Source organism: Euleptes europaea, chromosome 5 (genome assembly GCF_029931775.1).
Source record: "Euleptes europaea isolate rEulEur1 chromosome 5, rEulEur1.hap1, whole genome shotgun sequence".
Taxonomy (NCBI): Eukaryota; Metazoa; Chordata; class Lepidosauria; order Squamata; family Sphaerodactylidae; genus Euleptes; species Euleptes europaea.
In genome coordinates this window covers 20,892,679-20,904,700 of record NC_079316.1, presented here as the reverse complement: position 1 = coordinate 20,904,700, position 12,022 = coordinate 20,892,679, and the positions used below count along the sequence as shown (strand labels likewise).

The 12,022-nt window shown below is 44.6% G+C and overlaps 1 protein-coding gene across 12 annotated transcripts in view; it reads right to left on the bottom strand.

Annotated features, from left to right (window-relative positions):
• Window positions 1–12,022, bottom strand: part of MECOM (MDS1 and EVI1 complex locus) — a 337,790-nt gene that overhangs the window by 26,731 nt on the left and 299,037 nt on the right. For 7 of the 12 annotated variants that reach the window (XM_056849692.1, XM_056849695.1, XM_056849697.1 and 4 more), the window contains one exon: window positions 8,428–8,454. The exons of the other annotated variants lie outside the window; for them this stretch is intronic. In XM_056849692.1, coding sequence (XP_056705670.1) covers window positions 8,428–8,454 — 27 coding nt within the window. The remainder of the gene's footprint in view (window positions 1–8,427; window positions 8,455–12,022) is intronic. 12 annotated transcript variants of the gene reach the window in all.

Genomic DNA, 12,022 nt, shown 5'->3' with positions numbered 1-12,022 from the left:
AATATCCTCACCAAAAAGGTTAGCCAAGGATTAAATTAACCATCTCTCCCTTTTCTGCCTGAAAAAGCGCAATAAAAAAAAGCTACCCGTGTCACAAATGGCGTTTCTTAAGGCTTGGTTCTGGTCAGTCCTAAAGCATGTCTGCACTAGTTGTTTAAAAAAAAAGTAAAGGTCCCCTGTGCAAGCACCGTCATTCCTGACCCATGGGGTGATATCATATCTTGACATTTACTAGGCAGACTTTTGTTTATGGGGTGGTTTGCCAGTGCCTTCCCCAGTCATCTTCCCTTTACCCCCAGCAAGCAGGGTACTCATTTTACCGACCTCGGAAGGATGGAAGGCTGAGTCAACCTTGAGCCGGCTACCTAAAACCAACTTCCGTCGGAATCGAACTCAGGTCGTGAGCAGAGCTTGGACTGCAGTACTGCAGCTTACCACTCTGTGCCACGGGGCTCTCACTAGTTGTTTACCATACAAATAAAGGAGGAGTTGGTTCTTGTAGGTTATCCGGGCTGTGTGACCGTGGTCTTGGTATTTTCTTTCCTGACGTTTCGCCAGCAGTTGTGGCAGGCATCTTCAGAGGAGTAACACTGAAGGACAGTGTCTGAGACACTGTCCTTCAATGTTACTCCTCTGAAGATGCCTGCCACAGCTGCTGGCGAAACGTCAGGAAAGAAAATACCAAGATCACGGTCACACAGCCCGGATAACCTACAAGAACCAATGAACTCTGACTGTGAAAGCCTTCGACAACATTTTAAAGGAGGAGTTGATTATTTGGGCCTCTAACCCCTGTCCCCACTGCTTGCCTGGTCTGCCCTGACGGGTACTGTTCTGGTGGATTTCACCAAACCCACTACTACCCTGTCACTTCAGAGGCTATCCTGGTCCCGTGTGTATACCAGGGTACAGCCAGTCCTGGCTGCTGGTTTCTTATCTATTTATAGTTTCAGGTGTGTAGCCAGGTTGGTGTCTGCAGTAGAAGGTTCTTTTCAGGAGTTTTGACTCTCCAAATCTTATCCCCTGGAAATCTTGTTGGTCTTTAAGATGCTACTGGGCTCACAGCTTCTGCTTATTTATTCATGTATTTAAATATAGACATCCTGCATTCTCTGCTGTTCTCATGGCACCTCAGGAGGTGGTGTGGCTCTCCTTCCCTGGAGGTTTTTAAGCTGAGACTGGACGGCCATCTGTCAGCAATGCTGATTCTATGACATTAGGCAGTTCATGACAGGGCGGGCATCTTGGCCATCTTCTGGGCATGGAGTAGGGGTCACTGGGTGTGTGTGGGTGGGTGGGGAGGTAGTTGTGAATTTCCTGCATTGTGTAGGGGGCTGGACTAAATGACCCTGGGGGTCCCTTCCAACTCTATGATTCTACAGCAGCTCACAACAAAAGCAAAAACACTCACAGGTCACAATGAAACCACAACAAGCTCCGCATTGAAACAGTAATAAAAACAGCCACCTGATACTTCCATAGTTTTTTTTTTTAAAAAGCCATGTCTAACAAAACAAATCAGTCTGCAGGGAATGCTTTCTGAAAAAGCCAAATGATAAAAAATCAGTAATGAGGGAGTCCTGTGCACCTAGCCAGGGAGAGCACTCCTTAGTGTGGATGCCACCAAAAAATAATGCTCAACTCCTACCTTTGTAGTCCTTAGCTCCACATAGAATGGGACAAGGATCAAGGCTTTCTCCTAGGGAGGAGCTAATATAATAATAACTAAGTACCATCAAGTCACAACAGACTTATGGCAACCCCTCAAGGGGTTTGCAAAAGTAGAGATGAGCCAAAACGGTTTGCCATTGCCTTCCTGTGCATGGCAACCCTGGTCTTCCTTAAGAACATAACGTAAGAACATGAGAAAGGCCATGCTGGATCAGACCAAGGTCCATCAAGTCCAGCAGTCTGGCCAACCAGGTGCCTCTAGGAAGCCCACAAACAAGACAACTGCAGCAGCATTGTCCTGCATGTGTTCCAAAGCACCTAATATAATAGGTATGCTTCTCTGATCCTGAAGAGAATAGGTCTCCTTGGTAGTCTCTCATCCATTGGCCGACCCTGCTTAGCTTCCAAACTCTGATGATCTCAGGCTATTTAGGATGCTGTGGGGAGGACCTCAAGAGGTACATATGGTAGAGATGCTGCTTGTGTTCATTTTACAAGTTCAGGAAGGTTTACTTCCTGCAATATTCCCACAGAGAGAGGTCCCCAAGTCCAGAGCTGTAAGAAAGCCTGTCTATGGCCAACCTGATGGCACAAGGATGTGACATGCCTGTCTGGGATCAGCTCAGTGGTTTGGTAGTCAGTCATCTGGCAGGAAACAGCCTGAAACTCCCTATACTTCTGATCCATTCAAGAACCTTTGGATTTCACTCCCAAAATGGAAGAAGCAAGCAGACTTCAGGAAACATGTTGACGGCCCCAATTACCATGCTGGGGAATCACTGATTTCAAATAAAGAGAAAATTAGCTCAATTGAGCCATTTTATCTATCTATTCACTAATGTATTCAGGTGTTTGTGAAATAAAACCCTTACAAAACAAGGTAAGGTATCCCTTTCCCCATACTGCTTAACTGTCTTTAATTCTGGATTTTTTTTTTTAACAAACCGGTTTTAGAGAGAAGTCTTGTAAAATGGTTCTGTGTGATTTTTGTACAATTTATACATTGTAGTTTTTATTGTAAAGCGGCGGGATAAATTTAGTTATGACAGCCTGCACTTTAAAAACAGCAAGGAGTGACTAAAGAGTGACTGGTGGAACTAAACCCTACATGGGATTCAGAGCTACTGAATTCAGAACCTTGCATTAAGTTCCCACTCTCCCTCTGCAGCATCTAATACATCTTGCTAATCATCCTGACCTCATGTCTCTAAACCTCCACCTTGCTCCATGTAAATGGCTGAAACTGGCAGGGTAGAGAAATGCACACCAAGAAGGACACACAGAAAGTTGTTCTAGACGTTTGAGAGGGGAAAGGAGCCAACCTGCTCGAGGCTGCCATTTTCAGCGGCAGTTCTGGGTCTTTTGTAACGTTCAGTTCTTCCCTAAGTGGCTCAACGAAAATAATTTACTTCCCCCGTCACTTTTCAGTCAAATAGCCCTGAACTGATAAAAATGAAGGGAAGGTGGGATTCTTAGCCCCCTTCCTTCCTCCCATATACAGCCCTCTTGAAACATTTGTATTGTCTTCCTTGGCTGCTGAGAAGCACTGAAGCAGCATGAAAGCTATCAGAGCAGCCTTCCTTTAATCATCTTAATGCCAAGCTAGGGTAGCTTTTTGCCTCAGCTGAGGCAAAAGGTCATTGTTTCCCCGTCTGGACAGATGTTGCCAGACAAAGCAAACCAAAGAAAGGTTGTCGAGGCAGAACTGAGGGCTAGAGGATATATCAACAGTCAAAGAGGAAGGAAATCCTACAGAAATGTCACACCTTTAACAATGACAGCTAACAAAAAATGCAGATTATTTAGAACGTAAACAGTTCCATACCTAACTTCTAAAAAAAGCGATGGAAGGGGGACAGGTCTGCCAAGAAGTCCCCCCTTAATCTGTCAAGAAAGCACTGAATCAGAATACAGTGCTTTGTATCAATTACCTCAACAGCCCATCCAACAACTGTACCAGTTATCCCAGTATTATTATTCCCATAATGAGGCTGAGAGAGAGTGGTTTATCTAAGGCTATTCCCTGAGGTAATTAATTCTTGAGGTGATATTTGAATTGGTTCACAACTTGCTCTTCTGCCTGCCACATTACTCTAAAGGAAGTCATTCTGCTCATCCTAGATAAGAACATAAGCCGAGCCTGCTAGATCAGACCAGTGGTCCTTCTAGTCCAGCATACTGTTTCATACAGTGTCCAGCCAGTCGCCTTGGAGAGGGCCAAGTAAACAGGGCATAAAGGCTGAGACCTTCCCCGATGCTATGTCCCAGTACAGAGGTTTGCTGCCTCTGTATATGTAGTCACCTTGGTTAGTAACCATCAGTGGACTTCTCCATGAATCTGTCTAGCCGCCTTTAAAAGCCATTTCTGGGTGTGATGATTCATAGGCAAAAGGAAAGCACCCTGCAATACCAACCCGGTTATTACCTCACAAATTCCAGAACTGAAGCCCTGGTATTGATAACAACAGGTTAAAAGTCTTTACTCCAAGGAAGAGTAGCACTAATTAAGGCCATCTGGGTCTGCACCTATATAAAATTGTGGTCTTGTGCAGAATCAGACCAATTGCCCACAAAGTCCTGTGTTAACTGACCTGATCAACAGCAGCTCTCCACAGACACCAGCATGGGATTTGTTTCCCTGTCCAGCCACTCCAAACCCTTATTGGTTAAAAATATGAAGAATTCTATCTGAGACCTTGTATAGTTAATGACATTCTGTTGACTCCAGTTGGTTTAGACTGCATAGGATTGCATTGGCACTGCTAGATGCTCTACTACTGAGCAAAATGTTGATAGTTTTTGGGCTGGGTCCAGGGAAAGAGCATGACAGCCGTTTATAAAACTTGGAACAGTGTGTAATATAAATAGAGAGGAATTATTCCTCCCCCCCTCAAAACACTAGATTTTTGAACAAAAAGATATCTCTGTATGTAAAATTTAAGAAAAAAACAGTGTAAAATAAATAAATGATATAATACGTGAATACTACCATGTAATGACCCTAGAGCTTAATGGGTTAGTGAAATTCAGAAAGGATAGTCAGCGAGCTGAGAACAGAATATCAGCATTCACTTATGATGATCAGAAACCGAGGAAAGCCACATAGAATGGATAGTTTATTTATCAATATCGTTAGTGACTGCCTTTCCCCACCCAGTAAGCCCAAGAATGCTTACAGACATATGCAAGAGTAAAACCATAAAAAACACAGAGTAAAAATAACCTATGGTTCTTTCCATTGTGCTCTGCTTGGGAGATTCCCAAGGAGTAGCTGGCTAGCTACTTTGGGATATAAGAATATTTGGAACAGATGGACCTTGAGTATGATTTAGGATGGCAGATCTTATATTGCTATGTTTGCCAACCTCCAGGTGGTAGCTGGAGATCTCCTGCTATTACAACTTACCTGGAGAAAATGGCTGCTTTAGCAACTGGACTCTATGGCATTGAAGTCCCTCCCCCGCACAACCCTGTCCTCCTAGGCTGCGCCCCAAAAGCCTCCCACCGGTGGTGAAGAAGGACCGGTCAACCCTAGCAGAGATGCAGCGGCTGTGGATATGGCGGAAGGTGGATATAAGGGGAAAGTGGTGGGAATAAAGGGTGGCTATATACCTCCCAACTCCCACAAAGGTGAGTGAAACAGATGTCTGGGGCTGCAAAACCCACTCTCAGCCCACTAAAATTTTACCTGACATTAGGGGAAGAAATTCAGAAGACTAAAACAGACATTCCTGGACTGGGTGGGGGGGAGGAAAAAATAGTTTATCATCTTGTTTTGCTGCCATATAGCCATGCAATGCATACTCACAATCTGTGTTCAGTGATTAAAAATATATATATTCTATGTTATACAGAGCAGCAATTTTGATTTACTTATGTAAAGACTTGATTCTGTCTGCATCCAGATGTTTAGAAAAGGAAGCGGCTTCTATCCCCAACCTCCCTTTTGGTCCCTAAGTGGCTATAAACTGCTGGGTGACGCAAAGCTATATGTACTCCCAATTCCCACAGCTCAGACCCAAAAATGCAGACTTTACCATAAGCGGGAAAAAGAATAAGGATTTATAAACAACTCGGACGGATCTGATACCATCAGCTAGGCCTCGGACATTCAAGTTAAAATTTATTAGCTAGAAACAGAAAACCGGTAACAAAAATAGGGGGAAAGAAATTTAAAAATAATGTTAACTTGATGGTTTGAGATGGTCTAGGAGACAGTTTATATGACCCTAACATTTTATAAATTAGGTCAGTTCGTGCTGGTATTACAAAATGGCTGACTTTAACAAGCCGTAACTCATAGGGAAAAAACCTCTATAGATATTCATTTTAATATCATCTTCTCAAAGAATTATAAAAAATCTGAAGTCCTGAAACTTTTATTTCTACATCATGTTATTATAAAACTAGCCATCTTGCTTTGAAGGAACCAAGTAGGCACTCCAAGAAGAACAAGCAGAACTGTATGGATGAGTAAGTGTGTGTTTGTTCATCTGAATAGGCGAAAAGGGAGTAGAAGAGATGGTGTTTGTTTGTGGCTTCCTAGAGGCACCTGGTTGGCCACTGTGTGAACAGACTGCTGGACTTGATGGGCCTTGGCCTGATCCAGCATGGCTTTCTCTTATGTTCTTATGTGTTTGGTTGGGCCAATTACAACTTCCTTGCTTGTGGTTGCTAGGGTTGCCAACCTCCAGGTACTAGTTGGAGATCTCCTGCTATTACAACTGATCTCCAGCCGATAGAGATCCGTTCACCTGGATAAAATGGCCACTTTGCCAATTGGACTCTATGGCATTGAAGTCCCTCCCCTCCCCAAATACCGCCCTCCTCAGGCTCCACCCCAAAAATCTCCAAGTATTTCCCAATGTGGAGTTGGCAATCCTAGTGGTTGCTGCTTTGTTTCTCAGCACAATCTACTCTCAACAAACAAAGAGCTGTGAATGGAAAAAGCAGGGGTGACAACTATGGGTACAGGCTGTTGTGGAATACTAGTAAGAAACAGGCCGAAATGGTACCTCCCATTTTCTGCTTTGAAGAACAGGAGAAAGACAGTACCAGTAAGCTGTCATGATCAGAATAATTGGCTGTGTTCCAATGGTGCGAGTGGGGATTTGAACCAGGGTTTTCCAGGTCATAGTCCAACACCTTAATCACTACACCATGCTTGCCTTGCTACAACCTTAAAAATAAGTGCTGGATTTGTATTTTTGTAAACAGACGTCTACAAAGGCTATTTAGCCCATTTTCATCCCACAGTTCCTCCGAGGAGTTCAGAGCCTTTATTCTCACAACAACCCTGTAAGGCAGATTAGGATGAGAGGAGTGACTGGCCTGAGGTCACCCAGTGTGCTTCAGACAGCATGGTGTAGTGGTTAAGAGCGATGGTTTGGAGCAGTGGACTCTGATCTAGAGAACCGGGTTTGATTCCCCACTCCTCCACATGAGCGGCGGATGCTGATCTGGTGAACTGGATTTGTTTCCCCACTCCTACACACCAAGTCAGCTGGGTGACCTTGGGCAAGTTACAGCTCTTAGGGCTCTCTCAACCTCACCTACCTCACAGGGTGTCTGTTGTGGGGAGGGTAAGGGAAGATGACTGTAAACAGGTTTGAGTCTCCCTTAAGTGGTAGAGAAAGTTGGCATATAAAAACCAACTCTTCTTCTTCATGGGGTGAAAACACTTGGTTGCTTTATCTTCCTTTAATCCCTGTTTCAGCCAGGATTCAGCCAGGATCGAACACATGCATTTTGCTTAACGTGCGTTCGATCCTGGCTAAAACAGGGATTAAAGGAGGATAAAGCAACCGTGCGTTTTTGCCCATGGAAGACTGGGGATTTGAACCCAGGTCTCCCAGATACTAGTCTAACACTTTAATCACTATATCCTCTCGCTTGATTTTTCAGTGCTCCAAGGAACATTGGCCCTGTAAGAACTGTCCCAATATTCCAATGTAAGGTTGCCAGCTCCAGGTTGGGAAATACCTGGAGATTTTGGGGGTGGAGCATGAGGAGGGTGGAGTTTGTGGAGGGACTTCAATAGGGCATAATGCCATAGAGTCCAATTGCCAGAGCGGCCATTTTCTCCAGGTGAACTGATCTCTGTCACCTGGAGATCAGTTGTAATTTCAGAAGATCTCCAGCTACCACCTGGAGGTTGGCGACCCTATTCACACCACTTATAATAATTGTGCTGTTAAAAACATAAAAGGCAAATGCAGCCCATTCGCCTGTGGTTATAATGTTTCTGACCCCAGATGTGAATGTGGCCCAAGTACTTGGGCTGTCTTAAAGCTCAAGCGCAGTGGTTTGAAGGTGGTACAGTGTTAGATCAAGACTTTTAATCTGAAAACACAGATTAATATTTCTTTTTGTGGATTTATCTGCTGAGGATAATTTCAGCATGCCATTGAATCATGGCCTGATGTTTCACTAGCTGTCATAAGAAATACTCAGAGCACTAATCAGAAAGGGATATTTTTTTTGTTATTATGGTGGTGGTGGTTATTTATAAGCACAGGAATGGTTCATGTGTGCCATGAAGCTCCTGTGAACACCAATACAACAATTCCATGCCTCTAGAAATCTTAGTACGATTTGGGGAATGTGTTGTATTTGCAGGCAAAGGTACAGTGTAGGAGAGGGAACATAATTAGCGGGAACAAGGTTGTCTTAGTTCAGTACAGCAGATTACTGTTCATGTCACATTGGCAATTTCTTTTACAGACTTGAGATTGAAAATATAAGTAATACACTTACCCAAGTTCTTTGATCAGGCAATTGGAACTGGGAGCAAAATTGAAACAAAAACAACACATTATTCCCGCATTTGGATCCTTTATTGCAATTAATGTATAAATCATGATACAATATGTTGGCCTTTAAGTTGCCACAAACTCTGTGTTGTTTCACTACAAGAACTAATATGGTTACCCTTCTGGAAGTGGACTGTGTTTGAGGAGACATCAGTAGGGTTGCCAGGTGGGTGGTTTCAGTGGGCAATTGCCAGCCAATCCACCCAGCTGCTCCAGAGAGGGGATTGCATGGGCGCGCAGCTCTCCGCAACGTGATTAGGTCACTTCCCCTGGGGGTCTGAGTGCTAAAGCAGCTGCGGTGATGCGGCACTTCTAGAATAAACCTGGAAGTGACATAATCACGTCACATGTGGCTGCGATCACCTCAGCCCCACCCCCTAAAACCTCCCGCTGACTAGGGTTGCCAACCTCCAGGTAGTAGCTGGAGGTCTTCTGCTATTACACCTGATTTTGAGCCGATAGTCCAATTGCCATTTTCTACAGGTGAACTGATCTCTATCAGCTGGAGTTCAGTTGTAATAGCAGAAGAGATCCAGCTACTACCTGGAGGTTGGCAACCCTAGGTCCAGGGGATAGGCAGGTTAAGAGCACCCGGTCCAGGTATGCCATGAAAGAGTCAAAAGAGGTAACTGAACAAGGATAAGTGGGAAGAGGCCCTGGGCTCAGGGCCACTTTACATGTTCCAGTGGTCACATGGAAGTACAGAAGACAGCATGGGTTAAATCATTGGTGTAGAGAGGCTCATTACAGAACTGGGGTGATGTTCTTCAAGCTTTGTTCCAGACATTACTGCTGACATGGCTAAAGCTGCCATAGCCACACAGCAATAAGCTCCACAGGAAGGGCTTTCAATGGCAGAGCAACCACCACGGGAAGTAGGCTTGCCAGCTCTGATCTGCAAGCAATTATCAGGTGACGGTATTTAGCGTCATGCCATGAAAAGTTTCAACTGTCCATTTCCCTGAATTAAACCTCTGTTCAAGAGACACCCACCCACCCCGTCCAGTTGGCAACCTCAACTGGGAGAAGAAGGAGGAGGAGGAGGAGGAGAATAAGAAGAAGGAGAAGAAGAAGGAGAGATGGTTTTTATATGCTGACTTTCTCTACCACTTAAGGAAGAATCAAACGGGCTTACAGTCACCTTCTCCTCCCCACATCAGACACCCTGTGAGGCAGGTGGGGCTGAGAGAGCCCTAACAGCTGTGACTAGCCCAAGGCCACCCAGCTGGCTTCGTGTGTAGGAGTGGGGAAACCAACCCGATTCACCAGATTAGCCTCTGCCACTCATGTGGAGGAGTGAGGAATCAAACCTGGTTCTCCAGATTAGAGTCCACCACTCCAAACCACTGCTCTTAACCACTATACCACGCTGGCTCTTAAAATGGGTTCTGTGTGGTGATTGTAATGGGTAAAAGGGCTCTAAAGGAAAGAGTGACAGAAGACATAAGGCAAGAAGATGCAGATGTCGAAGAGTAGACATGTTCACACACTCACTCAGCAACATTCCTCTTTGCACCAGGGAGGAGTAGGAACGTATGCCACCCAACACATGTGTAAGGCAATGTGTGTTGCATGTACTCTAGATAGAGTTACTTGTTCCCAACCCCCTCCCAAAAAACAGGAGGGAGATGAAAAAAACCCTATGTATAGGAAGGCCTTGCTCATGCCTCTATCTTAATGCATAAATGTATACCTAGGGGATCCCACACAAAGCGAATTCTCAATTTGATGATTGTGAAATTGACCATGAGTGACACAAACACATTTAACCATGTGTTCAATTAGGAATAGGGCTGGGGAAAACAAAGCTATCTGATGAGACCTCCACAAACAACTGTTTACGAGAGCCATTCAGTGCTCCTTTCTGCCCCCACCTTTTACGTTTCTCAGTAGAAAAGCATCTGTTTTGCCCAGTGAAGGCCCCCTTGTTCAATCTCCACATAAGAACATAAGAAAAGTCAAGCTGGATTAGACCAAGGAGCATCGAGTCCAGCAGTCTGTTCACACAGTGGCTGACCAGATGCCTCTAGGAAGCCTACAAATAAAGACGACTGCAGCAGCATCCTGCCCGTGTTCCACAGCACCCAACATAATAGGCATGCTCCTCTGACACTGTAGAGAATAGGTATGCATAACGACTAGTATCCATTTTGACCAGCAGCCATGGATAGCTCTATCCTCCATCCTTTATCTAGCATCTCCATATAAAGGACCACAATTAGCAGGTACTGAGGAAGACCCTGGAAACCTGTATCCAGTCAGAGCAGATAATATTGAACACATGAAGCTACCTTATACTGAATCAGACCATTGGTCCATCAAAGTCAGTATTGCCTACTCAGACTGGCAGCGGCTCTCCAGGATCTCAGGCAGAGGTCTTTCACATCACCTACTTGCCTAGTCCCTTTAACTGGAGATGCCGGGAACTGAACCTGGGACAGTCTGCATGCCAAGCAGATGCTCTACCACTGAGCGATGGCCCCTCTCCATCCACTGATTTCTGACTTGGTGTAAGGCAGCTTTGTACTGCAGCCAGAGCAACCCATTGCTTCCATCACGTTACTCCCAACTAATGGTACAAGGCAATGGTTTACCAGATGGTCAATGCGATTTATGGGGGAGAAATATGAGAAACAAAGAGTGTTCCCATTATCCGTGTTCCTGCTTTGGTTATTGAATACTCCTAATTCTTTCAGCTCAGTGCCTGTCATCACCACTTAGGTCATGACATGGTAATCCTATGAAAATAGCTCTCTCACTTATCCAGCCACTTGGGGAGCCATTTACTGTAGAATATCTCAGCCATATTAAAAAAAAATATTGTTTAAAACTAGCAGTTTCCCCTGAAGTATTTTCATTTTTTTTAACCACACGCAACAGCTATTTTAAGGAAGCGGCTCCTCACGCATAAAAGACCTGATTGCTTCAGAAATTAATATCAGGATTTACTCTCAGAATATGAAGGATGCCCAGAAGAGAAAGATGGAACGAGTGCCTTCACAGGTTATAGACATTTCAATACGGGCTAAGAGACTGCATGCCTTTCCTCACACAAAATAAACATTGTTTCATGGGAGAAATATGTAAGTCTTTTATTTCTACATTGTTCCATGTTGGTTCTCTCTCTCTCTCCCCCTCCCGAAGTCTTATTCCTTACTTTACTTCTCTTTCTGTTATTTTTTACATTTACATCCCTAACATCCCCCAAGTGGCACAAACCAGCCTTTTAATTATGGTCGCCAGGTCCGGGTTGGGAAATACCTGGAGATTTTGGGGGTGGAGTCTGAGGAGGGCAGGGTTTGGAGAGGGGAGGGACTTCAATGCCGTAGAGTCCAATTGGCAAAGTGGCCATAGTCTCCAGGGTAACTGATTTCTATCACCTGGAGATCAGTTGTAATAGTGGGAGATCTCCAGCCACCACCTGGATGTGGGCGGAAAGATACCGGCTAGAGATTAGGACGAATTTTTTTTTACAGTACAAGTTGTTTGACAGTGGAATAAGCTACCTAGGGGGGTGGTGAGCTCCCCCTCACTGGCAG